This window comes from Perissodus microlepis, chromosome 6, assembly GCF_051167445.1.
Source record: "Perissodus microlepis isolate ML-2025 ecotype Zambia chromosome 6, ASM5116744v1, whole genome shotgun sequence".
NCBI lineage: Eukaryota > Metazoa > Chordata > Actinopteri > Cichliformes > Cichlidae > Perissodus > Perissodus microlepis.
The window spans coordinates 17,450,131-17,478,022 of NC_140466.1; the positions used below are offsets into that span (position 1 = coordinate 17,450,131).

The following is a 27,892-nucleotide window of genomic DNA, read 5'->3' on the forward strand; positions in this document are numbered from 1 at the left end:
ACAAATGCGCTTCTGAAAGAAAGGCCAAAAATTCCCATAGACGAACTCCTAAACCTTGTGAAAAGCCTTCCCAGAAGACATGAAGCTATTAGAGCTGCAAAGGGTGGGCCGACATCATATTTAAACCTTACGGATTAAGAAGTTCATATGCATGTGAAGGTAAATGACCGGCAATAAGTGTACTTTACTGTGGGTCAAAAGGAATGCCATCCCTGGCTTAAAAACTGAGTACAACACACATGTCACATTTAATATTTGCAACTGTTTTTATTTTCAAATTGACCAAGATGGGAGAAGAGGGGATTATAATAATAATGTTAGCAAACATTTTGCTTCAAAATATTGATTACATCTGACTTTGGGGTAGATAAAGGAGCACAGTTCAAGAGCAGAAGAAGGGATAGAAATACATACAGTACAGGTTAGCATAGCACCGTTTTTACACTGAATACTGGTGTTTTTAATTTTGTGTATGTGTACAGTATTATACTAGATCTAGAACTGTTTAGAACCAAACGGTGTAGTGGAAAGGTGACCTGTGTATCTGTGTGGAAGGGGGAGCTCGCCGTCTTGTCAATGGCGTCCCGTATCAAATATCCTAGACCTCAACTTTGAAGAGATTTTGAACCCTTTTCCCAACCAAGATGTTGTCAGAAACATATTGCTGCAAACCAATAAAGTCTGTAATGGTGAAACATTCAGAGGTTCTTTTACAATAGACTGAATTTCAGATTGTAAGTTCTGGATTCTTGCAGTGAATCGTGAGTTTCGTTCACACCCCTCCATTTCCTTCATCATAAAGCCTGTCAAACAGGCGCACAGTTACAACATCCATTAGTCTCTTTAAAACACCATTACATTCTTTGGGCTGGGTATCAGTGACACAAACTATAAACATTTCATTACCCTTTAGAGATGCCTTAAAACACACGCACGCACGCATGCACAAACACACTAATCTATACAGGACAAACAATTAATGTGAGACGAGTGGAAGACCTGATTCAAATATTAAAGCCCTCACTGTGTAATCTCGCCACTATTCCTTATTTGTAAGGGGGAAAACAAGAAATGAGGTTTTATCCCCGCTAACAGCAATTTAGTCTAAGTTAAGCTTATGTCCAAGGGTTAACATTTGAGACTTGTCAGATAGTACTATAGTCACTGTGAGCAGTCTGTTATTGCTGAACAATAACAGTACCCATCTTCTTTAGCCTGGCAGGTGACCAGTGCTCTGCAATGCCTAATAACCACTTTCCAGTCACACTTCTGTGCATGAAAATATACTGGGATAAAGCGACAGCTAACATGCACACAGACTCAATCACACAAACATATTCAAGTTGAGCTGTCCCACACACGGGCTCGCACAATACTGCGCCCAACGAGAGCAGACGTTCCTTGAAAATTACAATTCCTTTATACTGCAACGCAAGAACTGATTGGCTATCGCCAGGGGAAAGAAATACTGACCCCCAAGTGATATAAGAAGTAGGATCAAGGACAGGAGATGTTATATTCACACAAACCCACATGCACACTTTTACTACACTCTGAGACAAAACACATTCTAAATGCTCCTTTGCCAACATTTCCCTTCCTCCAAACCAAGGCTTTTCTGTATGATATGGCTTAATCACTGAAGTACACAGGCTGAGCCCAAACCATTTAAAGTGGAGCGGGACCCTGTCCTGGTTTTTGACTGCTATTTGAGAACCGAGAGTCAAGTGAACTGGACTGCATGAGGTTTTCTGAGGCCTAGGAAGATAAAGAAGGACGAAACACTGATGATACAGGAGACCTTAAGATAGTCAGCTGAAATTCAGATGCTTGGGTAGCGTGAGGTTAGCCTATTCCAATAAGAGTAACAACAGAAGGATTTCTCTGCAATTCTGCTCCACTGCGTCTCAACATCTACCCCCACAAAAACAACAAAAAAAAAAAACCAAACCACCAGCATATTTTTATATGCTTTGATAAATAAACAACGAAGGCTCTAAAGAAATCTGGGGCAAATTTGATTCAGTCACCACTTCCTTTATGAATCTTCTTCCTATGGTCTTTGCAGCATCACTGTCTAATCCTTCTGGTCTGGTTCCAGACTGAGGCAGAAGCAAAAACTTTCCACATTCCTGAGAATACAAGTACCATCCAACAACTTCAAACCCTTTACTAAGTCAATTATTGTAAGACACAAGGGGCAACACACACACACACATACACACCAGCCACAGACACTCTTGTTTACTCATTCACACAAAGATTGTTTTCTCAGAAACACTCATTAGCTCAAAGAATCACACCACAGATTACAAACAACAGGGTCGACAGTGATTTATCGTACACAACCACGTTAAGTGCTAAAGTTGAGGAGCTTGAGGATATACTGTTTTGTTACATATAGGGCTCTTTTACTTTTAAAAAATAATCCCTACTATATACACACGCATTAATTTTAATAGGGGTAATATCTTGTTGGAAAATATATGCCTTTGAATAGTCTGTTTGAAATTTAAAGTAAAAAAAATTTTTTGACTATGTTATTGGCACTTGGAATCACTAAACCCGTCATATGTACAGTAATTATCCTGTAAATAATACAGTTAAACTGTAATCTAGTTTCTTGCCAAACATGATCTGTAATTAGAAAGAGAGCCTTTTTTTGTCTCAGAGACACAGTGTTCAAAAAACAACTTCCACAAAAAACACCCAAGCCCAACCATTTTTTAAAACACTCAGAACTTTAAACCTTGTTCTGGACTTAATTTTTTTTTTCCTGGGAGGGGTGGTGGTGGTGGTGGTGGTAGGGCGGGGAGGTCTAAGAGGAGTCAGTGCTCCATCTTTGACCACACTTGACCAAAGTAAAAAGTTATGTTGTTTTTTTTTTTTGTTTTTTTTTAAAGCAACTAATAAAAGCTTACACAGTTATTTTTTCCATGCAATCATATAAAATACTACATTTCTGTTTTCTGTTAGGCTATGGTGGATATTTACAAGTTTTTGTTTGTATCATACAGTAAATCTGTACAAGGCCAGTTCGCTTTGACACGCTTCTCAGAAAAAAAACAAAAAACAAAAAATTGACCATAAAGTAATTAATTCAGGTTTTCACGGAAACTGAAGCTTCCCTCACAACACCGCTTCTCATGACAGGAAATGGGGATTTGAATCCATCCTGTTGCCATGGTGACAGTCTTTTGGTGAGTTCCTTGTGGACTCATTTTCCTCTTTCCTATGATTTGTTTCCTTCAGATGAAGGAACGATTTCGGGGGGGAAAAAACAAACAAAAAAAAACAAAACAAACATATGCAGCAATCCCTTAAGAGTTTCAATTCCCCACATGTTCTCGCTGTACACACTCCCCTCCTCGATTCACTGCTGTTGGCTGCTGACAGCGTCAGTCCTGTGCGATGACGGGGCTTTCTGCTGTTTCTGGGGCTGTGGTTTAAGCTGCTGCTGGTGCCTCTGGTGATGAGATTGTTGTTGCTGCTGTTGCTGCGGTTGTTGTTGTTGCTGCAGTTGTTGTTGCTGCTGTGGATGTGTTGCCTGGGTGAAGGTTCCCTGCTGTTGGAGTGGGAAAGCTGCCTGCAGGATCAGCTGCGTAGACTGGTTGTTGTGGAGAAGACGAGGGCCCTGGCAGCAAGACAATGCAATGATATTAGACAATGAAGGAAATTCTTCTCCCTCTGCTCATTCTCTAGTGTCACTGAAAGTCTCAAACATTTACAAGTGTAAATGACACTCCGTACACTTAAGACACACTTCATATAATTTCATAATTATTAGCAATATCATAAAAATGAAATATCTGTACAGTAAAATTAAACATGAATGCTATCCTATCATACCATGCCTCTACAATATTTTAAATCAATGACATCTTCTGCCCTCTAGTGATACCTGTAGGAATTGCTGTTGTTGCTGCTGCCCCTGCTGGTTGCTTTGTGCCACTACAGCTGTCTGGTTTTGGCCGTCTGGTTGTCCTTGAGGTGCTTGGGCCGGCTGCAGAGTCAGCGTTTGGGTCTGCCCCCCTTGCTGAAGTGGTACAGAGGGTTAACAAAGGGAATATGTTGAGGTAAAGGAATAAAAATGAATTAAAAAGTTCACTCACTCACTGCTTTCAGGGTGAATGAGCAGCTACTCTTAGTTTTATCGTTATCAATTATTAAGATGTGTGCCATTTTTTCACTATTTAAGTAATTACCCAACAACCTGCAAGTCTTTGGTTTTTCAAGCGTGCTTTTGGGTTTCAATTAATTATTAAAAGGGTTATGCTATTTTTTTTAAACCCAAAATACTTTTTCTATCTTTATCTATCTTCCTGAAACTCTCCGTTAACTACTTCCAGAACCACACTGTTGCGTTAACTAGTCTTTTTTTCCCCTCCCCTTTTCATTTCAGTTACAAACACCTAGAAAATTATCGCTAATGAGCATTTGCAAAGCTACTGTGCCAGAATCATTACACCAAACGTTAAAGAACACACATTTTACTATGCCAGGAGCAGTTTGTCAGCCCTGAGTGGCTCAGATATAATCATTTAAATGGGCTTCACTCCAAATAGTTTTGATCTTAGACAGAGAGAGGCAAAACAAAAGAAACAGACTTAATTCAAACTGTGTTTACCTGCTGGCTCCCAAATGGGTTGTATGCGGTAACCACCTGCCCCATAAACATAGAAGTGGGAACCATGACTGCACCACATGCATGCATTGGAGCTGTCACGAGCTTGGTCACAAGCTGCTGCCCTGCTGGGAAGCTGGAGAAAGAAATAGATATATTTATCCATCATAGTAAATATCAGCTTTTCAAATGTACAAACTGTCAGATTGTCATTATAATGGGAATCAGGTTCGATTGTTCTGCACTAACCGGATCTGTCGGTCCTGGGTGAAAGTGGCCACAGCTGTGCCTTGCTGGGTGTTATTCTGCGGCAGGCTGGTGCTGATCTGCAGCACATTTGGCTGTCCTGGCTGGGAAATCATCATTGTGTTGTATAACGGAGCAGATACAGAGCCCTGGGTCTGGGGTTGAGGTTGGGGCTGAGGCTGAGAAGCTTGCTGAGTCTGACGCTGGGGCTACAGAGGAGCAACAGCAAAGGCCATGACATTATGTCTTTTAAATTAAAGAAGCATTAACAAGATTTGAAGATTTTCTGTGGATTCGTTCTCCAGTTTCACTTTCCCCACTTTTACACTGTCATGTGTGAAATTTACACATAACACAAAATAAATCAGCATGTAAGTCAAAGTGGTTTTTCGTAAGTTTTCTGTCTTCTAACTTTGAGACACAAAAATGAAATCAGTGAAATGTCTTGCTGCTGTCACACTCACCATTTTGAACTGACTTCAAAATTGCATGAGATAATTAATAATTCACAACATGGAAATTTAAACTGTGTCTGTTCAGAGGAAAGGCGGGGTTTAATGAAAGACTCCACTATCACTGAGTGACCCCTAAAGTGTCACATTATTAAAAATGCAAACAGCATGAGATTTTAACATTTTATCCTCACAGCATAGCACTGTAATATCTGCATAAAAGTGACTAATACTGTCCCAAATTTAGGTAAGATTATTGTTCGCAGAGAACACTGAAAGAAGACTACATGCACACACAGGCAACTTCTGAGATTAAAAGGAAATGACAAAATCATGGACATGCAAAAGAAACAGACAAACATTTTCATCTGATCGGAACTTTCAAAACCATTTTCATAGTATTTCCATAGCCTGTCTGCTTGCGTGTGTCTGCAGGTATCGCACCTGCGTAAGGGTGTTGGTCTGCTGTTGTAAGCTCTGTTGAGTGGGAGGAGCCTGCTGCTGGATGGTGAGCTGCTGAGTTCCCGAATGGACGGGGTTAATTGTTGTTTGCTGGACCTGATTGGTCAACGTAGTTGTCTGCTGGACTGATCCTACTTGAGGAAGCTGTACATTCATGGGTCCACCCTGCTGCTGCAGCAACATCTGTTAGAATGGACACATGAAACGTCAGGCCACATTCAGATAGTAAGGAGATTTACAATGTGTGTGTGTTACTTTTACCAGATCTGTGCGTGACAACAGAATAATCAACAGAAATAAATTATCTTTACACAATCAGGAGATGGCAGTTTACTGTTTTCTATGAATAGAAGAAATATACAGGGAGTGCAGAATTATTAGGCAAATGAGTATTTTGTCCACATCATCCTCTTCATGCATGTTGTCTTACTCCAAGCTGTATAGGCTCGAAAGCCTACTACCAATTAAGCATATTAGGTGATGTGCATCTCTGTAATGAGAAGGGGTGTGGTCTAATGACATCAACACCCTATATCAGGTGTGCATAATTATTAGACAACTTCCTTTCCTTTGGCAAAATGGGTCAAAAGAAGGACTTGACAGGCTCAGAAAAGTCAAAAATAGTGAGATATCTTGCAGAGGGATGCAGCAGTCTCAAAATTGCAAAGCTTCTGAAGCGTGATCATCGAACAATCAAGCGTTTCATTCAAAATAGTCAACAGGGTCGCAAGAAGCGTGTGGAAAAACCAAGGCGCAAAATAACTGCCCATGAACTGAGAAAAGTCAAGCGTGCAGCTGCCAAGATGCCACTTGCCACCAGTTTGGCCATATTTCAGAGCTGCAACATCACTGGAGTGCCCAAGAGCACAAGGTGTGCAATACTCAGAGACATGGCCAAGGTAAGAAAGGCTGAAAGACGACCACCACTGAACAAGACACACAAGCTGAAACGTCAAGACTGGGCCAAGAAATATCTCAAGACTGATTTTTCTAAGGTTTTATGGACTGATGAAATGAGAGTGAGTCTTGATGGGCCAGATGGATGGGCCCGTGGCTGGATTGGTAAAGGGCAGAGAGCTCCAGTCCGACTCAGACGCCAGCAAGGTGGAGGTGGAGTACTGGTTTGGGCTGGTATCATCAAAGATGAGCTTGTGGGGCCTTTTCGGGTTGAGGATGGAGTCAAGCTCAACTCCCAGTCCTACTGCCAGTTTCTGGAAGACACCTTCTTCAAGCAGTGGTACAGGAAGAAGTCTGCATCCTTCAAGAAAAACATGATTTTCATGCAGGACAATGCTCCATCACACGCGTCCAAGTACTCCACAGCGTGGCTGGCAAGAAAGGGTATAAAAGAAGAAAAACTAATGACATGGCCTCCTTGTTCACCTGATCTGAACCCCATTGAGAACCTGTGGTCCATCATCAAATGTGAGATTTACAAGGAGGGAAAACAGTACACCTCTCTGAACAGTGTCTGGGAGGCTGTGGTTGCTGCTGCACGCAATGTTGATGGTGAACAGATCAAAACACTGACAGAATCCATGGATGGCAGGCTTTTGAGTGTCCTTGCAAAGAAAGGTGGCTATATTGGTCGCTGATTTGTTTTTGTTTTGTTTTTGAATGTCAGAAATGTATATTTGTGAATGTGGAGATGTTATATTGGTGTCACTGGTAAAAATAAATAATTGAAATGGGTATATATTTGTTTTTTGTTAAGTTGCCTAATAATTATGCACAGTAATAGTCACCTGCACACACAGATATCCCCCTAAAATAGCTAAAACTAAAAACAAACTAAAAACTACTTCCAAAAACATTCAGCTTTGGTATTAATGAGTTTTTTGGGTTCATTGAGAACATGGTTGTTGTTCAATAATAAAATTATTCCTCAAAAATACAACTTGCCTAATAATTCTGCACTCCCTGTATAATGCATGCAGGATTCCAGTCCTGATCTAGGTCAAGCAAAACCAGGTACAGCACAATTCACCTACTTGGTCTGAACAGAGGTCACATTTCTTGTTCGATTAAGTGATTTTTTTTTTCCCCACATGTGGAAAGTATTACATCAGTACTACTTCTTGGCTCTATCTGTATCCTGTGAACGGAATCCACCCTGTTGGTTTATTGTTATAATTAATTTTATTTTGCTGTAAACACTAGGTGCAATCATACACACCATTTTCTCAATATACAGATGTTAACTTCGACATGAAGACAGAGAAAGAGTTATGAATAGAGAGAAATAAAGCAAAGTAATAGAGATGACACAAGGTAAGTTACACTAGAGATATAAATAGACACTGAGTAAAGTGGACTTAAACACACCTACTGTAAGAAAAGGCTTTTATGTCATAAAGCAGTGCTGACCTAAAAGTAATCTTGCATATGCATCTACAGCCTACCTGTATACCCTGCCCCTGGACTCTCTGCAGCTGCTCCTGGATGTGTCTGAGCTCCTCCTGCTGCCGCTGAATGTTAGCCTGGATCATTCTGGTCCTCTGCTCCAGCTGCTCCTTTAAGTGCTGCATGGCATTCACCTGCGCTGAGAACTCCATCACCGGCTGCAGACGGAGAGAGAAAAAGAACAAGCTGTGCAATGTGTATGCAATTAGGATACACTGGCTAATCGAACTCCATAGTTGGGTTGCACAGTTAATTAAATGCCACAAGGTCCAAGACCTCAGAGTCCACATTATACAAGCATTTGAAAAAAACGTTTGTCACCAATTAACCTGTTGTCAACAAACCATTTGAGCTCTTCTCCACATTATTATGTCTCACCTGCACATTTGTCTGGAGCTGCTGTTGTTGTTGTTGTTGTTGTTGTTGTTGCTGCTGCTGCTGCTGCTGCTGCTGTTGTTGCTGCTGATTGATCATACCAGGAGCTACACTCTGCCCTGTAGTCTGAGAGCTCATAGACTGCAAATATAATGAAAATAAAAACTATGATTACAGGCATGAATTTTCCATTGCATTACACCACTTTATATGCACATGTTCAAGACTTAAAACTGAAATACACTTGCATTTATATAGTGTTTTTCTAATTTTACAGATACATACATCTACACAGGAAAATTTAGAATAACAGTTAACCTAGTATTCATGTTTTTGGACTGTGAGAGGAAGCCAGAGTACCCGGAGGAAACCCACACAGGAACAGAGAAAATATGCACACTCCACACAGAAAGTCCCTAGCTGAGGTTTAAACCAGGAACTTTCTTGCTGTGAGGCAACAGTGCGACGCACGTCTCTGGGTTTTGACGCCACTTAACGCCCATTCAAAGCACACCAACTTTAGTAAGTTGAAAAACACAGATTTTGTGGTAATTATGTATTTTTGATTGAAAGATTGTTTTGCATCTTCACTTCAACAATGAACCTCTCACCATCCCAGCTAACACTGCAGCACTGTCTTGATGCTAACCGCTGGCCTACTAAAACCTCATCAGCATATTAACCTTGCCCGTTGCTCTCCATTGAAGTTTGAAATCAAAACTGTAGCTGAGAAATTTGATTACATGTAGTGAAAATTATGGTGGTAAAATCAGGTCACATTCAACATAATGTGATATAATGGAAATTTAAACTCGCGTACAGGTTTTATGTACAGCCCAGACTTTAAGCAGCTGAAAAGACACTTTATAATTTCCCCAGTGATGCTCTTTCAGGCCTTCACTGTAACTCTGGTTTAGCTCTCTGTCATTAACAAGTGTTTTTGTGACAGCAATTTTTTGAATTTTTGCCTGAAGAGTCATTTAGTTTTAGTTATAATTTAGGGATCTAAGTTTAGGGTCAACTACATATCACAAGATTATCAAAACCTAAATGTGAAGTTGATTTATTTGCCTAAAATATAAAGTGTAAAAGTTTGTGTTTTTACTCCACAAGGTTTACAAAGCATCTTATTTTCCCAAACTTAAAAAGCGAAATGTGTCCATATGTCTGCTCTAAATTTTGTCGTGTTTTCATGAGAAACAGAGGCATGGGCGCTTCCTCCACACCCTGTTTGTTGAGGGCAGATCAAATTCTGTGCATCCAACCTTGATGTACACAGAGAATACTTCTGACAGGATCACTTCCAAAACTCGCCCCGCCTCTCAGAACATTTTCATCTCGTTTTTATTCGTTGGTACAAGTGTCCGTAGATTTAATCGCAGTTTTTATCCTCATGCATTCGTTTTTATTTTAGTGATTTGGTTTTTGTCAGGGAGAAACAGATTGTTGACAAAAACTATGATGAAAATTATTAAAATAGTAAATGGCCTGCATTTGTATAGCACTTTACTTATTATTTATTAGTCAGCAGAATTAACACTGTTCTTGAAGTCGGAAGCGTTTGTCTGCGCTTAGTGCTCAGATTACGTAAGAAAGCTTCAGGAAATAGTCAAGCACAAAAGTTCCACCAGGAACCAGATATGCCAATCCATAAAACAAAAAAGAAAACAGTGTTTTCTTGACCGATTTCTGTGTTAGTTATGGCCAGAAGTAGTTTTTGTAAGGATTTTCTATGCATTGGCCAGGTGTGTCTTGTCTCACCTGGCTGCTGATAGATGACCGGCGCTGTGATGTCATCTCCATGGTGGATGCCAATGATTGCCGAGGGGGCGTGGCCGTGTCCATGTGTAACTTGGGAGCTGTCGCTGCAGAGAAAGTAATTGGTGGTCAATGGTTATTTTTAGATGATATCACTTTACTACAGGAGTTAGCCACTGAATTTTAATACAGAGAGGATATGTCACCACCTCCCCTTAACAGTATGTCAGTGTATAATGTCACATTACAACTGTGGCTGTCCTTACAAGTGCAGGTGTTGTCAGACACATGCGATGAGGACTTGCGGGAACTCCGCGAGGAAGTCGAAGGTGTTCTACTGTGGTCAAATCGCTCCAGTGCCTCCTTCAGGCTGGACGTATTGAGCTGTGACTCTGAGCCAGAGTCTTGACTCTGGAAAAATAAGAAAATACCAAAGATTAAAAAAAACAAGAAAGCCTATCCATTGCATCTAATGGAGTGCATACAAGTGGAAATTACAGGCCTAAAAGGTAATTGAGGTACCAGCAGAAAATCTGAAGCATAAATTTCATAACCTAACATTGTAACAGCTCCTAATGAAGCTGAATATTGTACTTCAACATGTAATATATTTCCGGTATTTTTGCTTTCATCTGTTTCAGTTAGTCTTATGCAACAACTTCTACCACAACGTTGTTTTTAGACTCAATTTTACTCCTGTGCTTGACATGTTTGTAATTATAAGGACCATGCTACATGTTTTATTTATTTCTCACCTTATCTGCAGTGACTTCTGGATTTGCCTCCTCGATGCCGAGCTCTCTGCGCTGTTCTGCCCTCACCTCTGCATAGCTGCATTTTAGACCAAAAAAAAAAAAAAAAAAAAAAAGGGTTGATGGTTGACCAATAAAAACATTATAAAAATAGATACATAAAGAGTCTTTTGTTAACACAAACTCAACGTCGTTCCTGAAAAAGTCCAGTGATCAGCAATCTTCAGTAACATTTTCATGGAAAAGGGGAATAAAATAAAAATACAATTACTTGTACCTGACTACTGTGTGCGTGCAGACAATAAACTCAGGTCGAGAGTTCCATTGATGGTAGGTGATGTAGTAGTGTGTCTGCAGCCAGATCCACTGTTGACCTTTCGTCAGGAAACGGTAGTAGCATGACTTCCCTTTACCATATTGCATTACTGAACAGAAGCGGGGCAGAAACAGCCAAAGATGTTACCAATAACACTCAGAAAAAGGCTTTTACAAAAGATTTTTGCTAGTTTGACTTAAAGTAAGTGCTCACAGTGTTCGTGACATTTCGCTAGCGTCTCCAGGTCGTCCACATGGTAATAGTCGTACCCTGATGTCCCCAAAACCTCAAAAGGCAGGTAGCCTATAATTGGTGGCGCTCTGTAAAAGGTAAAAGAATTTTCTTACTCTGATGTAAAATTGCTGAACGGATACTTTTTCTAGAGAAATGCTTTATTTTCATGTACATTTATTTATTTTATTTATCCATCCATTCGCTTCCGCTTATCCTTTCCAGGGTCGCGGGGGGTGCTGGAGCCTATCCCAGCTGTCATAGGGCGAGAGGCGGGGTACACCCTGGACAGGTCGCCAGTCTGTCGCAGGGCTAACACATAGAGACACAGACAACCAGTCGCACTCACAGATTCACACCTATGGGCAATTTAGATTGACCAATTAACCTAACCCCACTAACTGCATGTTTTTGGACTGTGGGAGGAAGCCGGAGTACCCGGAGAGAACCCACGCAAACACGGGGAGAACATGCAGACTCCACACAGAAAGACCCCGGCCTGATGGTGGAATTGAACTCAGGACCTTCTTGCTGTGCAGCAACGGTGCTAACCACCGTGCTGCCCTCATTTATTTTATTTATGATTTGTTTATTTATTTTCTATGATTTCTTAACTTCTGGTGTCCTGAAAAGTGAAACTAGAAGTGTGGAGGAAGATCTCAATGGAGAAATAAATTGAAGAACAAGAACACAGTTTGTGAAGAACTGAAATGAAACATATTTGAACTGAAACATATTTTTGGAAAAAAGTGAAACGTGACCTGGAAAAAGACCGTACTATCCTCTAGTTCACATTTAAATTTGTCAATAATGAATGAAGACAGATGCATGAATAAAGTCTCACATTTGCTAAACTGACCAATCATAAAGTGTGTGAATGTGTGTTTCAGCCATCTATATATGACAGCAGCCATGTGGGTGCAACTCAACCACCCAACAACCCGTTGTGATTGAGTATACAGGAAAAGAACTAGATCTGCCTACCGATGGTCTAAAAAGAGGAATTTCCATTCTAGACTGTGTCTCGACGTGAACTCTTCATTGGGCTCCTCCACCGTACACATTTCCTATGAAAATAAAATTGTGAAAATTAGATGTTTTGAGAGATAATTAATAGCTAATTGACAAATAAATACATGACAATCTAATGAGTAAAGTAAGTTCATGTCTGAATAATACCTTGATAAACTGAGGCTTAGCTAGCCGGACCGTGGCTACAAAGCACACCTGGTCATCAAAGGCAGGTTGTAGCGACCGCTGTAACACCCCTGCCAGACCGTTCCTAGTCACATTGGGAACTGCACAACAGTGTTACTTACTCAGCATGTCAAAGAATATAAAATGTGGTTCACAGAGCAGTACACAGAATAATATCTTTCTAGGCTAGTAAATGATTGATATCTTAAAAATATGCTTATTTTCCACTTTTTTACTTTAACATTTAATGGGTTTAACACACAAGTTTAATGCTAGTTTGTATCTATACATGCAAGCTTGTTTGAAAAATAGTATTTAAAAAAAAAAAAAAAAACATCTTCTGAAATTCCTCACTTGCAGTGCGAGGGACATACCGTTATTGAGAGACTTGAAGTTGCCGATGAACTTAACATATTCATAAACAGGGGATTCTTTGGGGTCAATGGCCCCTCGCAGCATATGACAGCAGAACTCCATGTGATTCTTAGCTGGAGACAAAAAAGAAAAAGAGATTATAATTACCAAGGAAAAAAAAAATACAACTGCTTGTAAAAACATGCTGTTCATGTGCTCCACAAAGTTCATGTCCAGCCCAGCTGCTTCACTCTGACAAGCCGTGTCTTCACACTATGGTGACGTTTTTGAAATTTGAATCATTTTTAACATTATTTATTTATCTTTCTTATCTATTTATTTGAGAAATACTTTTACTTGTAAGCATTTTTAATCTGATAATAATAAATAATCCTGTTTAATCATCAGACATACAAAAAAAAAAAAATTGTAAACCATATCATTTCAAATAAGCAGGTTTTATGGTACAAGATGACGGCGTGTTACTCACACTTTAGGTAATCAGTGCTAAGGTTCTCTAGCTCAGAGGGGTGTGTGGACAGAGCCTTGTACACTTCGGAGTGTTCCCCAACCGGCAGGAAGTTTAACAGGTTCTGGTCCGCCAAATCCGCCTGATAAAACACCCACACACAGGCACACACACATTCAAGAAGAACACAAATGAAGACAAGCCCTTTTCAATACACACTGGTCAGCCTGACATGTTTAATCTGAACCACACAAAAGATCCTATGAAAGCTTTTGTTATAATAAAGTGTATGACTAATACAGACACGGTTGCAGGGGGAGGTGATTTACCGGGAGGTGTTCTAGTAGTGAAGTGACACTCTCAGACACGTAGAGGATGTTGCCATCAGTCATTATTGCTATAAAGAACCCATCAAGAGCCTGTTAAAAAATAAAAACAACAGTGTGAAATCCCATAAGGACAAACTTAAAATTGTAAATTTAACTTCAGATATAACTATACTGTACAAAATGAGGTGACACTGACCACTGCATTAATACAACTGTGGGTCAAGTGCCTGTGTTTTTACACAACAGACAGGATTACAGAACGAAACCTAAGATTTCTGACCTCCAGCATGAGCTGGGTGAATTCCTCATTGCTAAGAAATGGAGGCTTCCAGTCTTGCCTGATCTCACTCGACTCAGACTGAGCTGCAATCTCTGGTGAAGGACAGAGAATTCAGTCAGAACTTAATACAGGCATAGTGGAAAACGTCGAGGAGGAATAAGAGCACGAGAGGTGAGGGCATGTAAAAAGACAACAAAAACAGCATAAAGTTAACAGTAAACAACTGGGTGGAAAAATGTTTTGAGACTGCTATGTCCAGTATGAAAACAAGACAGTTAAAAACATACTAGGTGAGAGTGCACGTGAAGCGGAAGCTGGTATTTTATTATCTTGCAAGTCAATGGCACTAGATAAAAACAAAAGGATCATTGACCTATATACAATGATGAAATAATTTAACATAAACACAGTATCAGTATTCATAAAAAGTTAAAACTGCTGAAACCCTTATAATTATTAAAAGACATAAAGGTAGATTTACTTTAAGAATAACTTGTTAGGTCAAAAATACACAACTGGTTCAAATAGTTACCATTTTGTAATGTAAAATTACAGCACCAATGTCTCATAAAAAGGCAATAAAAACATGCTTTCACTTTCTAGTGATGAAGGTAAGCAAACCCTGGTAAGTGTGGCTAAATCGGAATGATCAAGCTAAATATACAAAAAACATCCACCCTGTGAGGTGTTCAGCAAAAACAGGAAGTGAGACGAGCACGGCAGAAAGCTCTGACCTTTGTGTTTGCACAGGAAGTCGATGCTTTTCTGCAGGATGGTGGACTTGTCCATCTTTCTAGTGTTGCCAGGCAACATTGTGCCGAGTTCCTTGATGAGGACATTGAACTGGTCTCGCCGTCTCTTCTCAGACTTGTTACGGGACACGCTGCAAGCCAAAATAGTTTTGAAATAGAAGGTTTAAGACATTTTATTTGGTTCTGTTTTCATCCAGTGTTTTGACTGGGCTTTAAAAAACAACCTTTAAAAAAAAAACAGTAATGTAACTTTATCATAAGTGACCCTGGTTATGTGAAAGTCAAGGCAGAATGACTGTTGTGTGAATGGCATTAGGACAAAGTCAGCTCTGACACTGTGTGTTCTGCAGAGGAGCCAAAATGTACTAACTCATGTTTAATCAATATTCTATGACTTTTTTAAGTCCATACTAGACTAATCTCCTCTCCAGTATGTTTATCTTACCGTTTCGCTTTGTCCTTTTCATCTTCTTCCATCAACCCATCAAAGATGCTACAATCATCCCTAAAGAAGGAAAAAAGCAAACATATTTACAGCCATTCACAGCTTTCAAGACTTACTTGTTTACGTTTTCCTGCATGTGCGGTGGCCTTGAAGGCAGGTATGCATTGTTAATAATAACCAATGACTGATGTTGGCTAATGAGAGAATTCCTATTGTACATGCCAGCAGCAGGTTTATTTTTGGGTCACACAGAAAACGGGTGAGACAGAGAGAGAGAGAGAGAGAGAGAGAGAGAGAGAGAGAGAGAGAGAGAGAGAGAGAGAGAGAGAGAGAGAGAGAGAGAGAGAGAGCGGTAGAACGAATGTGTTTTGTTTGCCAAGAAGATTAAGCGCATTTGTGTAATAGGGTGCGTTTCTTGACTACGTTTCAATTAATATGGGTCAAAAAAAATTATTTGATGGGGACTCATAGATGCTATCCATAACTTACTTTCTTTAAATGGAAAAATATTCTTTCAAAAGTAAAGAAATATAAAGAGTTAAAATAATGAGTTTTAATTTTTGAGCCAGATGTTACATACATATATTTTGTGATTTTGTACATGTGACTATGAACATATTCTGTATACAGCAGACACAACATTTTGAGGTATTGTGTGCAGCATTATACCCTATGCTTGATGTCATGGTGGCTGCTAATCAGGGCTGTGGCTGCAGTGATTTGTTCTTTAGGCGTGAGGTAGGCATTTGGAAGACCACCTGTTGAGACAAAAAGAGCAGGTAGTTTATTAGTTTAACTCCTAGTTATTTTTCATATTGTATATGAAGGCACTAAATGGGGCTTTGAAGTGAAAGCCTGAAAGGGTAGTCCCTTTTCTAACCATAACATTTGCAGATCATATCTTTTCTCTTAACTAGTTCCTTTCTTTTTAAAAACACAGTTACATCTCCATACATGCATGCACACACTAAATAATAATAATTTCTGACATTTAATAAACACTTTTCCATGCACCAGATTAAATCTGTGTGTCTGTGTATTAACTTCTCACCTCACTGCAGCCTATGCACGTGCTCAGTTAACGTATTTTCTCAGGGGGTTGTAGAAGGGGTTTGGGGTCAAAAGTGGAGCTGATGTCATTGGGGTCATGAGAGGGCACCAGGCCACAGGAAGGACATGGTGGTCAAGCAAACCTGCTGGAGAAATCAGAGCAGAAACTAATGGTCATGGGGAGACCAACCAGAGAGTTTGGAAACATAATAACCATCTCCTAGTGCACTGTCTGCCATTTCTTAAACCAAGATTTATTTTTATTTATTCTTTTTTCCCCTTTAACATCAGTTTCTTCCTTTTAATTTTGGTACAATATACATTATGGACATAAATGTATTTTATGAATTAAGATTATTAAATTACAGTATAACATGCGACAGCATCTTCAAAGTGTGAATCACATAAACCAATACAGAAAAAATACCCTAAAATGAAATTTACTTCTGCACTTACAATAGTTTTACATCATGTAACTTACCTTCTGGAATGTCACTTGTTGGTATAATTAGCTGTTTGAGATCGCAGCCTTTGAGTTGCTGACAAATCTTGTGTGTGCAAACCACACCTCACCTGCAACACAAACATACACCCACTGTTTACCATGCACAGAAATTCTAGAAGTCACCCGAAAAATGCAGATGTTAGTTGCTGCAAAGTACAAAACAGGAAACTTGAGCTGCAAGTAATCAGTTTTTACACATAGATTTGTCATACCACTAAAATGCCAAAAACAAGTCTGCTCTGTCTAAGAAACGGTTAAAAGTAAAAGAGATTTAATACTACTTTCATATAAAAATTAACAACAAATACCCCATTATCTCAGCAACAGTCCAATCATTTTACAGAGATATATGATCACAATTGAGGTGCTGGACCCAATATAACCTTGGCATTTTGCCATGAAAAATGACTGGTGATGACTTATCAGAGTAGTTGCTGATTGTTTTTCTGTTAATCAACAGTTCTGTTGTTTTGATTCTCCAACTGTTATGACCAATCTAGTCTTCGCATTAATGCTCAGTGTGTTTTCTTTTTTTTATAAAAACAACAGTCTAAAGATTTACTCTTTACATTAACACCAACCAGCACCACAACTGAACAGCAATAACTTGTGAGTGTTAGTACTTTTTTCTACAAGCAAACTCATGCACAAGAGTCGAATAATCAATTTCAGCATTTGCTAAAGGCTTAAAAGATTAGTCTATAGGAGTCGCTCCCAAACTCGTCAAGTAGTCCCACCGTCACAGGGACAATAGACCACCACTTAATCAACGCCTTCTAAGAGGATTTTGCTGTATATAAGTGTGGGCAGAGAGGTCACGAAGACTACACTAACACCTATGGACAGCATACTAAAAGAGATGCTCTCTCATATCTCCCTCATGTGTATAAAACCATCATAAGGAGATCACACTGGTGGTCCCGAGGCTATATTTCTGGATGCTGACCTGCACTTGGTGTTCTCTTCATGGCCAATAAGTGAAGCCTCGTTAAACTGAGCTTCTTCATTGGACGAAGACGTTGTAAACCATTCCCAATGAATTAACTCTCATATGAGCAACATGACCGAATGTTTTTCCGTCTCCCAAAACAGCAACGAGCCATAAGATAAGGCAAGCTAGCGTTTAACATATACAATTTAATGCCACAGGTGTTAGTTATACAACCAAAAGAGAGCAACCCATATAGCTAGCTAGCAGGCTAACTAAGCTTGCTACCGAAAACTGCCAATTTAACTCAGAGATTTAATGCTCTTACTGCCCCAGTTTCCTCCTGCTCACACTCCGAAAACACTGAATGACACTCACGGGTAAAGCATTTCACGTTTGTCAAAAATAAACAAGAGGAAAAATATGTCTATCATAGCAAGCTGGCGCCGAGCCCGAAGCTGTCACGCAACAACTGACACCGAAAATGAAATAATCTAAAATATTACCGTCGGGTCCTCAAACGCCGCGCATGAACATCCGCGCGGGGCAAGGTCCTCGCGTAAGCCGACAAAAACATGCCTATCCACCGCGGAGACACATCTATAAAACCAACGATGGTGGAAACATTTTCGCGGCAGATGTACGTACACACATACATACACTGTGCCCGGGCACACGCGCGCGGGCTCACACACACACTGGCAAGGATACGCGCACGCGCTCGCCCACTCGTACACATAGACACTGGCTGCTCCAAATGTGGGTCACTGGGCCTTGCTCTCCCTCAAGCGTGCGGAAACAGTCCCGAAGCCTGCTCTGCAGTCCGACCGCTTCCGCACGCCGAAAACACCGTCTACAAACCACGGCTGCCGTGCTATTTCACGATCGGTAACCGCCACCAGCTTCGCGTATGCATTAAAAACCCTTACCTTGACGAATAATCGAGAGCAGCCTCCGTGTTTTGCTTACTTGTGAGCGTTGCAGCGAGGTGGTGGGGGCCAGGAGGACTTCGGGTTGGGGAGAAAAACAGGAGGCCTACTTCATATTACGACGTACAGTCATGCGCAATAGAGACAGCAGGGCGCACTATTTTGCAAGTACAGTAGCCGAGGGAAAACTGAGGGAATCGCTGAGTGATCTTCGAAAGGGGAAATGACTCCGCGTTTTTTTTATGTGGCGTTTCCACACAAACTACTCCACTGTCCGAGCGACCGAGGTAGCGATTAAAAATTAAGGCATTTAAAATGTTTAAAAATGGCTGACGCCAGTCTGGATAATAGTGATATATAAATATAGATACACAGTTTACTCGCGTTTGAAAAGCACCTCGATAGCAATATTTAAATAATATATAAACTAATAATATCTCTACTGGCTGTAATTTGGGTTGCAGGGTATTAACTGTGAATGTGACATTGGACGGTCGCCACAGGGGTGCAGAAGCAGGTTAAAGACAGCCCTCCTGATGACAAGGGGTTTCCCCTTTTATCGACATTCAATCGCAGGCATTCACGGCCATGACGTTGTCCGTATTTTGTGTCGAGGTTCCCCCTAACTTTTTCTAAAGGTGCTTTTAGGCTTTAGAAATTCTTTTTATGAGGCATAATCTGGAATTCTACATCAATTTCATGTGTTTGCAGTGATAGATATCTACACTATACTGGTTACTGTCTTTATGGACAAGATGCTATCAAGACAGTACAAATCATATAAAAGTGTCACACCATAAATTGAACAATATCACCAAACTGGGAGACATTTTATTTCACTAGTCTACTTCCTTCTCTGTTCCTCTGATGGATGTGAGCTGTAAATATTGCTCATACGTGGGGGAAGGATTTAGGCACAGAATAAATAGAGGATGACTGGCAGGAAGCTATAACCCTGATCAAATCTACCTTCATATGCAAGAGACTCAGTATAATAGTGTTCACAGATTGCATATCACCGCTGTTGTTTTGCACAAGAGTCTAAATTGATTTCCAGGTTCTGGAAAGTTATGTCTAAGGAAATTAGTGGAATGTTTGAAATAAGCTTCTTTATTATTATTTTTTTAAAGATCCTGGTGTTTTCCTCTTAGGCCTACCCTCTAGCGAGTTGCATCTACTGGTAGCACACTACAGATTTCTGGAGAAGCTTCTTCTAATTGCCAGAAAGTGTATTTCACTCAACTGGATTAAAGGTTCTAGTGTTACCATTGGGAACCGGGAAATCTTTAATGCTCTTCCACATGAAAGACTACATGCGACTATAAAGGGTCATGACAAATTGTTTTTGGGGGTCTGGTCACTGTCTACACTATCCACCTTCTGGCTTTAAATACTTGCTTCTGGAGTACTCGGTAATATCCCAGAATCTCTGATTGTTGGCTTGATGGCTGTTGATGACAAGTTAACTTATTTATTTATTTATGTTTGTGAATTTGCTAACTATGTAATAGGACTGCAGTGGGATGTTGGGTGGGCTGGTCATTCTTTTGGATGTGTATCAGACTCTTTGTTACTTGCTCAAACTTAATAAAGTATTTTTTTTTAATCCAACAGTACCATAAGCTCATTCACTCATATATAACTTTCATACAGTGCTATGTTCTGTGCATTTATTCTGCTGTTTCTTTCTTTCTTATTCGGCTGCTCCCTTTAGGGTTCACCACAGCAGATCATCTGCCTCCCTATCTATAGCAGTCTTCTCTGTCACACCAGCCCTCTGCATGTCCTCCTTCATTACATCCACGAACTTTCTCTGTGGTCTTCCTCCTTTACTTTCGCCTCGCAGCTCCATATTTTACATCCACTATCCCTCCTCTGCACATGTGGAAACAATCTTAGCCTTTTCTCTAACTGTGTCTCCAACCCACTCAAACTGAGCTGTCCCTCTGATCAATTCTGCCGTGTCTGCTCACCCTCCTGATTTTCTTTCTGTGCCACAGTCTACAAGCCATAAACCATAGAAGGTCTCACTATCACCTTGTAAACCTTCCTTTTCACTTATGCTCCTCTTGGTTTGTTACAAATCACCCATACAATCACAATCTCCATCCTGCCTGCACTTTCTTCTTCACCTCTGTTATACACTGTCCATTGCTTTGAATCATTTATCCCAGGTATTTAAACCCATCCCCGTTCACTTCCTCTACAAGCACATTATCATCCATGCCGACACAGGGAGAGCTTGCAAACCCCACACAATTTCATGAAAGCCATTATTTGAGTTTCCAACCTGGCTGAGGTGACAGTGCTAACCACTCCATCATTGTGTCACCCATAATATACATACATCCAATATTTTTTTTAAACTAAAAAGAAAACCAAAAAGAAATTATGAAATAAACCTGTGAAAACCTTTCTATGAGCAACTCTATGACAGGAGTAAAGATTTCAATTCTGAGACATGAAAAAAACAGAGGAACATTTTTTTTTTTTATAACTTTAATAATTTTACAACCAAAAGTACCTCTAAATTAAACAATTATCATGTTCCCTTCCTGCAAGTCTCTGCTAGTCCACCTGCCCTTTTCTTCCATATGAGCAATGCACCAGTTTGATGGTCTCTTAATCACGCTGACTTCATTCAGCGTAACTGTGTCCATTACTCATTCCTCACTAATGCCTCCGGGTGAAAACGACATGCTATAATAAGACATAACATAAAAACAATCATCCATTAATGGTTTTCACAGTGCAAACAATCATAAAATCAATCAATCTGAGGCCATGGTCCTGAGCTGGAAAAGGCTGGAGTGCCCACCCCAGGTCAGGGATGAGCTCCTGCCCCAAGTGGAGGAGTTTAAGTATCTCGGGATCTTGTTCACAAGTGAAAGAAGAAGGGAGTGGGAGATCGCCAGACGGATTGATGCTGCGGCTGCCGTGATGCAGACACTGTACCGGTCCGTTGTGGTGACGAGGGAGCTGAGTGTAAAAGCAAAGCTCTCAATTTAGCAGTCGATCTACGTCCCTACCCTCGCCTATGGTCACGAGCTGTGGGTACTGACTGAAAGAATGAGATCACGGATACAAGCGGCAGAAATGTGCTTCCTCCGAAGGGTGGTTGGCCTCTTCCTTAGAGATAGGTCAAGCAATTCAGCCCACCCAGGAGGGGCTCAGAGTAGAGCTGCTGCTCCTCCACATTGAAAGGAGCCAGTTGACGTAGTTCGGGCATCTGATAAGGATGCTTCCTGGGCGCCTCCTTGGTGAGGTGTTCCAGGCATGTGCCACCAGGAGGACGCCCCGGGGGAGATCCAGGACACGCTGGAGAGATTTTATCTCTCCCCCGCAACTCGGCCACGGATATGCAAAAGATGGAATTTTATATTTGACAATGATGACGTTAAACTGAACTGATGAAAAAGCCAAATGACAAAAAATAATGAGCTAAACTGAGTTACCTTCTATTTATGCAAAATAAATGCTTTATTAATCCCAAATTTAAGAATTTTTTTTGTTACAACTGTTGAAATAATAATACTTATTCTCCCCTCAAAGGCAGGGAGTATGTAATTGTATGTTTGCAGCGTAGCATCCACAGTTTTCAAGATATCATTTTCAAATTTTGTGCAGTGGTAGATACCAGTAACAGCTCAAGCTGATATCATTTTGGTGAAAATTCTGTAAAGGTCAGAGCAAAGGAGGAAATAAGTAATAACATTTTTATGGGTCAAACCTCACAACAATATATGAAGCCTTTCGGAGACATGAGTACTTGGGTTGACCTTCATTAGCATTTTAGGTCAAAGTTGACCTTGTAAAACAAATTTGAAGAATCCATATTGAGTAATGTGTCATATGAAAGGGCATGGGGAGAGCTGTGCAACACACTTTTTATTTGATCAATGCGACGCCCTGGGACGTCACAATGAAGCCATAATCAGCCGTTGTCATCGTACTGTAATCAAAACATCATAAAACGAAAGACATCATAAAAGAGTTTTAGTATAGCCCTTGCTATTCCGGGGGTGTTGCATTCTCTGAGTGCTCTTGTTGTTATTATAATTATAATTCATAGAATGTGGTATGTATATTGGACTATTTCTTGAGCTCTCTTATATCTCATTAATTCATTCCTCCTGCCTGGCCTCATTTTTCTCAGTCTCTCAGCTTCTTATTCCCGTTGTCAAGCTCCTTCTTCTGAACTCCAACTTCTCCTCCACTTTCCTCTCTGTCACCACTTTCACTTTCCTCACTGTACGTTGAGATTAGTCCTTATCTGCTTTTTAAAGGATTATCCACATTTTCCTATCTATTATTTTCTCTCCTTTCTGCTTTTTCCCTCACACAGCACCCCTGCATATTATGCACGATTCAGTGATTCTGTAATTGATCTCTTCTTGTCGCGTTCACATTCTGGGTTTCCTTTACTCAACGTGTTCTGTTCCTTCTTTCTTTCTTGCTTTTGTCTTTCTTCTTGCTTCCTGCTTTCTCCAGCGTTCCACTTTAACACTTGTTCTGCACCCTTTGTGTCACTCACCTTGTGGGTTTCTCAGTAACTTTATTGCATCTCATTCCTTGCTTCTTCAGCTGATTCCTTCTTCTTTTCATTTCCCCCCAGCCTTCATTATTTAGGATTCCAGCATCACATAGTTGATTTCCTCATCCTTGCTGCTATATGTTCCATTCTATTCATTATCTCTTTGTCTTGTTCAATTAAGCATACCTGCATTTCCAAACTCCCCCCATGTTACCTTCTAACAGTAATATAGCTGTTTTATCCCAATGATTTCCATTTCTTACGTGCACTTGTGTATTCCAGCACATGCTGCAAAAAAACCCCCAAAACTCTAAACCTTGGATTACCCCAGCAAATGTGCAAATATGAATCTTTTCAATGTATGTGTCATATATACTGGGATAAATCAATGATAAGTAAGTACAAAAAAACCTCATGTGTTATTCATCAGATTCAACACTTGTATGTATTTGCTTTCCTCCCTATACTTCCTGCCTCTCCGCTCATTTTTCCATCTCAGAGGCAAAAAGCCTTTCAAGCGAACACCCACAAAAACCATCAACAACAACAACAATAAAGCACTTAGCAGAGGAGCGACCCATTTTTGTTTTCATAAATGTGACAAATCCAATGGAGCCACACTTTTTAGTGCTAACAAATTGGATCAGAGCTCCGGTCTGGTTCATTCTGGGGTGGTTTTGGCCTGTAGAGAAGTCCTCCCACAATGTTTTGACAAATCTGTCAACAGCTGGGATTCGTTCATAGGTGCAAAATGATGTCCTCCACAGCCACCGGCATGTCTAGTAAATTACCTTGTGGAGCCATGATCACTAGAGCAGCTTCCTTTATATGCTTATAAAAATCACCCCCCCACCCCCACCCCTCATCTCCCCATTTAAGTGCTTCACTGTACTTGTACATATTGTCAGAGATTGAATTACTACACGGTAATGGAAACCATGCAGAGTGCTGTGGGACATCCGTTTCCCACACAACAACCGTTTAATCACGGACAAACACTGGGCTGTTTGCCACAATATGTATCAGTGTCTATATGTGAGTGAGTGGAGAAGAGGCCAAAAGACCACAAAAAGAAAAAAAAGTGAGACCGTCTGTTACATGTGCGCTGCAATGGAGCCATGCAACCACATGGAACCGCAGTTAGTTAATATTCCATCTGCCAGGGAACATGCACAAAAAAACATTGATCTTATATGAGAAGAGCTGCCCCCCTATAATGTCAACTATATGCTAGTTAATAACTATATGGTATTAACTAGCATATAGTTAATGCTAAATATACATTTCAAATGCTTATCCAACCATGATATACAAACAGTATCTAAGATATTTTTGTCAGCTACAAATGCAAGAGTGAAATCCATATTTGCAGGAAACCGTCATAACATAATGGATCTTAATTGAAGCAATAAAAACGCAAATGATGAAGAGCTCGGCCTTTTATTGCCCCCTTTCTACTCACTCCCTCCTGGGCAAGTTGGTATGAATGCAGCACTTCAATCAAAGATTAACATACATCATCAGACCATGCCGATCCAGAGTGGACTGTGTGTGTGTGTGTGTGCGCGCGCATTTGTGGGTAGAGTAAGAGCTTATTTCACACAGAACCAACCCACAAACCCTGCATGCTTTCAGAAGGTCTGGGCACGGGGAGCATCACCACTTCCCTCCCCTCCCGCCACTGCTGGATTCCAGGGTTCTCCAGTGTCACAGTATTTTTGGGGGGGATATCTCATTCCTTTCTTTTGAGTTTCTCTCGCTCTCTTTGGTCCCCCTTCTTGCCGTTGCTGTTTTTGGGACGCTCCGATTCTTCTCCCCCTCTCTCCAGTGATGTCGTCTCTTCTGAGGGAGGAGATGCAGAGAGTTTTGTTTCGACCTGCAAAAGAGAGACTGGTGGAGTTCATTGAAATTGAAGAGCCATCGCACGGAAGACATTTTTTCTGTGCCTCAGGTAAACAGCTTGATTGTTGACTCAGAAATATGCGTTTGATTTTTACACAGGAGTAAATATCTTCCTCCTTAAAATGTACATTTTTAATGTTTTTAATAACTTACTTCCTTAAAAGCTGTGTATACCTGCACCACACAGGGTGTGTTAAATCTATAAGGCTGGCTTGCTGATGAAAAGCCCGGTGCTGCAGTGCACCTGTTTGTGATGTTTTTCCATTTTTCCGCAGTTGCAAAAAACAAAGAAGTCCAGCTATGTATAGTGCACTGTCAGATATCTGTGCCCCTAAAGTCTGCATCCAAGAGATCCTTCACCAAACGCTCCTGCATACAAGAGTGCTACCGGAGGACAGAGATCTGGTCCCTGAAAGACCTTACCCTGATTGATGGAAGAAATCCTGACGTGGTAATTAGCCAAATTCTTCTGTAACTTCCATTGTTCTTAACTGGCTAACATAGAGACAAACTGTCTTTTGGGTAACTGTATGTGGATGGCATTCTTGATGACCACATAGAACGCATAATAATAATTCTGTGGACATTTTGCTTTATCAGTACCTATTAACTAAGTAATTAAAATGTATTTATAAAGTGCATTTAAACACAGTTTTCACCAACCAAACTGCTGCACCAAGTCACTGCACTTTGACCACCACCATAATGTTCTGATTATGCCACAGCTGCACTAAATTAACAGTATTTGTAATTATCCATGTCATTTTTTATGTTTCTGTAATGTTTAATCTACCAGTAAGTAACAAGCTCGTTAATGAAAATGATATTTTTAATGCTAAAATTGCTGTTGTTATTATTATTTTCATCCGTGATTTATATTAAAGCACACTAATTTTTTATTTTATTTTATTAAGATGGCAAATTACAGTGATTGCATTCCTAAACAGAAAAGGTTTAGTGACTGAATGTTACGCAGAAGTCCAGTGTACCGGCATTTTTCGAATATAAAAATGTGAACACAAATTTTGTGTTTGCTTAATAAATAATAATATAACTTTTAGTTTTAAACACGTTTTTGACAGATTTCTAAAATACTGGTGCTTTCTTGTTTTTATGACAAGTGGTCTAATAAATTTGTTAAGCACTGTATGTATCCCATATACACACACACAGGGGTGTAAAAACATTAAGATAAAATCATAAATGAATTTAAGATAATACCAAGCTCCTTAGCTATTAAATCTTAGATGAGTTATGTTGTCTGTGAAGGTTCTCAGATCGCTTTTATAAGACAGCGTATGCTTTGACCGGCACGCGTCTCTCCGCCCCTCCTCCGGTTTGAAATTGACCTTTGATAACATGAGTTATGTTATTAAAATCTTTACTCCTGCTCTGGCACCCTCAGCAATAAATTTGACATTGTTATTTATCTATTTTTCACATTTTAATTAATCGGTTGGAAAGTTTCTACAGTTGCTTAAACACATAATGTTTGTGGGCTAACAAGGGACAAGGTAAAGATGAATGGTCTATGGTCATTTGGCTTTAGTTGCCCTATAATAATGTTTCTACAGAACAAACACAATAAAAAAATGCAGTGATTCTTAAAGGTGCTCCATAAATATAATTTTCTTTGGTTTCAGGATGACCCTTGTTTCCTGCTGCACTTCGACGAGGTGCGTACAGTGATGGCCATCAGCTGCTCAGCCAAATATGCTATGGTGCGTGCCCTGGTTGCCCTCAGTGACCGGTACTGTCAAAGGTCACTGAACCTGAGGAACTTTGACTGGCCTTACATCAAGCCCACCTCCTTCTACTCAAACAAAGGGGACTGCGCTGTTCTGTCACAGATATGCTTCTATGCAATCAATTTGGTTTGTCTCTCCATGTGTCATGTGCCTCTGGATGGATAATAAAAGTACGCAGTTGTTGTGAGAGTGCCAGTTAAGGTGGGTGTTTATATTACGAAGTTGTAGCAAATACTGTACGTGTATATTGCTTATATCAGTTAGTGTGAAGCAAATGTAGGCTCGTAGCTTCAGTTAGCTGGGCTTTGAAGAACTCATATTTACAATGAAATATGTTTTGCATTAATTCTCTGCTAAATGTATCTTCATGGCAAATGCTAGCTATGTGCCATATCTATCATCTAATTTTGTTAACTTTTAATTATATAACCCTGGAAGTATTATATTCCATGTGCTGAATTTCAAAATAAATGTAGCACAAAAGAAATAAAGCAACTGCAAATTCCTTGCGCTTTTTTCTCCCTTTACCTTCTTAAACATAGGGTACGAATCATGTATTCTGTCCTCTTTATGCAGTGCACAGTACTGTTAACAGTACATGTCACAGGGAGCTGCGCTGCAAAAATCTCATTTATTTTAATGAACCTTAAAATGTATTTGGTGGATATTTCAGTGTCTGATTCTGATTCCAGTATACTCTATGCCATTTCTAGATAAATAAATGATTAGGTATTTCCTCACTAGATGTATTACTCCAATGATGAGAGGCTTTCAAGCAACATTGGTGTACATGCACTGCTGTGCAAAACTCTTGAGCCACCTCTCATTTCTTTACATTTTGCTGGGAAAAT

The 27,892-nt window shown here is 40.1% G+C and overlaps 2 protein-coding genes across 7 annotated transcripts; one reads left to right on the top strand and one right to left on the bottom strand.

The window, feature by feature from the left end:
- Positions 1-242: 242 nt before the first annotated feature.
- Positions 243-18,991, bottom strand: clockb (clock circadian regulator b). 5 transcript variants are annotated; one of them, XM_084931175.1, is made up of 24 exons: positions 18,898-18,991; positions 16,977-17,068; positions 16,497-16,641; positions 16,115-16,203; positions 15,446-15,505; positions 14,983-15,131; positions 14,249-14,340; positions 13,969-14,058; positions 13,661-13,781; positions 13,191-13,304; positions 12,799-12,917; positions 12,604-12,686; positions 11,602-11,708; positions 11,350-11,497; positions 11,076-11,151; positions 10,587-10,731; positions 10,324-10,427; positions 8,566-8,703; positions 8,187-8,345; positions 5,767-5,967; positions 4,874-5,079; positions 4,628-4,760; positions 3,902-4,036; positions 243-3,634 (listed from the first exon to the last, which is right to left on the bottom strand). In XM_084931175.1, the coding sequence occupies exons 4-24, from the start codon at positions 16,129-16,131 to the stop codon at positions 3,374-3,376; spliced, it is 2,658 nt and encodes an 885-aa protein (XP_084787301.1). In that variant the 5' UTR covers positions 16,132-16,203; positions 16,497-16,641; positions 16,977-17,068; positions 18,898-18,991; the 3' UTR covers positions 243-3,373. The 5 variants fall into 5 exon arrangements, with proteins under 5 accessions (XP_084787301.1, XP_084787298.1, XP_084787297.1 ...); XM_084931172.1 differs by having other exon boundaries at positions 16,497-16,638; positions 18,858-18,960; XM_084931171.1 differs by having other exon boundaries at positions 18,858-18,960.
- Positions 18,482-27,528, top strand: exoc1l (exocyst complex component 1 like). Of its 2 annotated transcripts, none has more exons than XM_084931178.1 (4): positions 18,482-18,568; positions 25,220-25,342; positions 25,569-25,744; positions 26,937-27,528. In XM_084931178.1, the coding sequence occupies exons 2-4, from the start codon at positions 25,222-25,224 to the stop codon at positions 27,204-27,206; spliced, it is 567 nt and encodes a 188-aa protein (XP_084787304.1). In that variant the 5' UTR covers positions 18,482-18,568; positions 25,220-25,221; the 3' UTR covers positions 27,207-27,528. The 2 variants fall into 2 exon arrangements, with proteins under 2 accessions (XP_084787304.1, XP_084787303.1); XM_084931177.1 differs by lacking the exon at positions 18,482-18,568 and adding an exon at positions 19,054-19,144.
- The last annotated feature ends 364 nt before the right edge of the window (positions 27,529-27,892 follow it).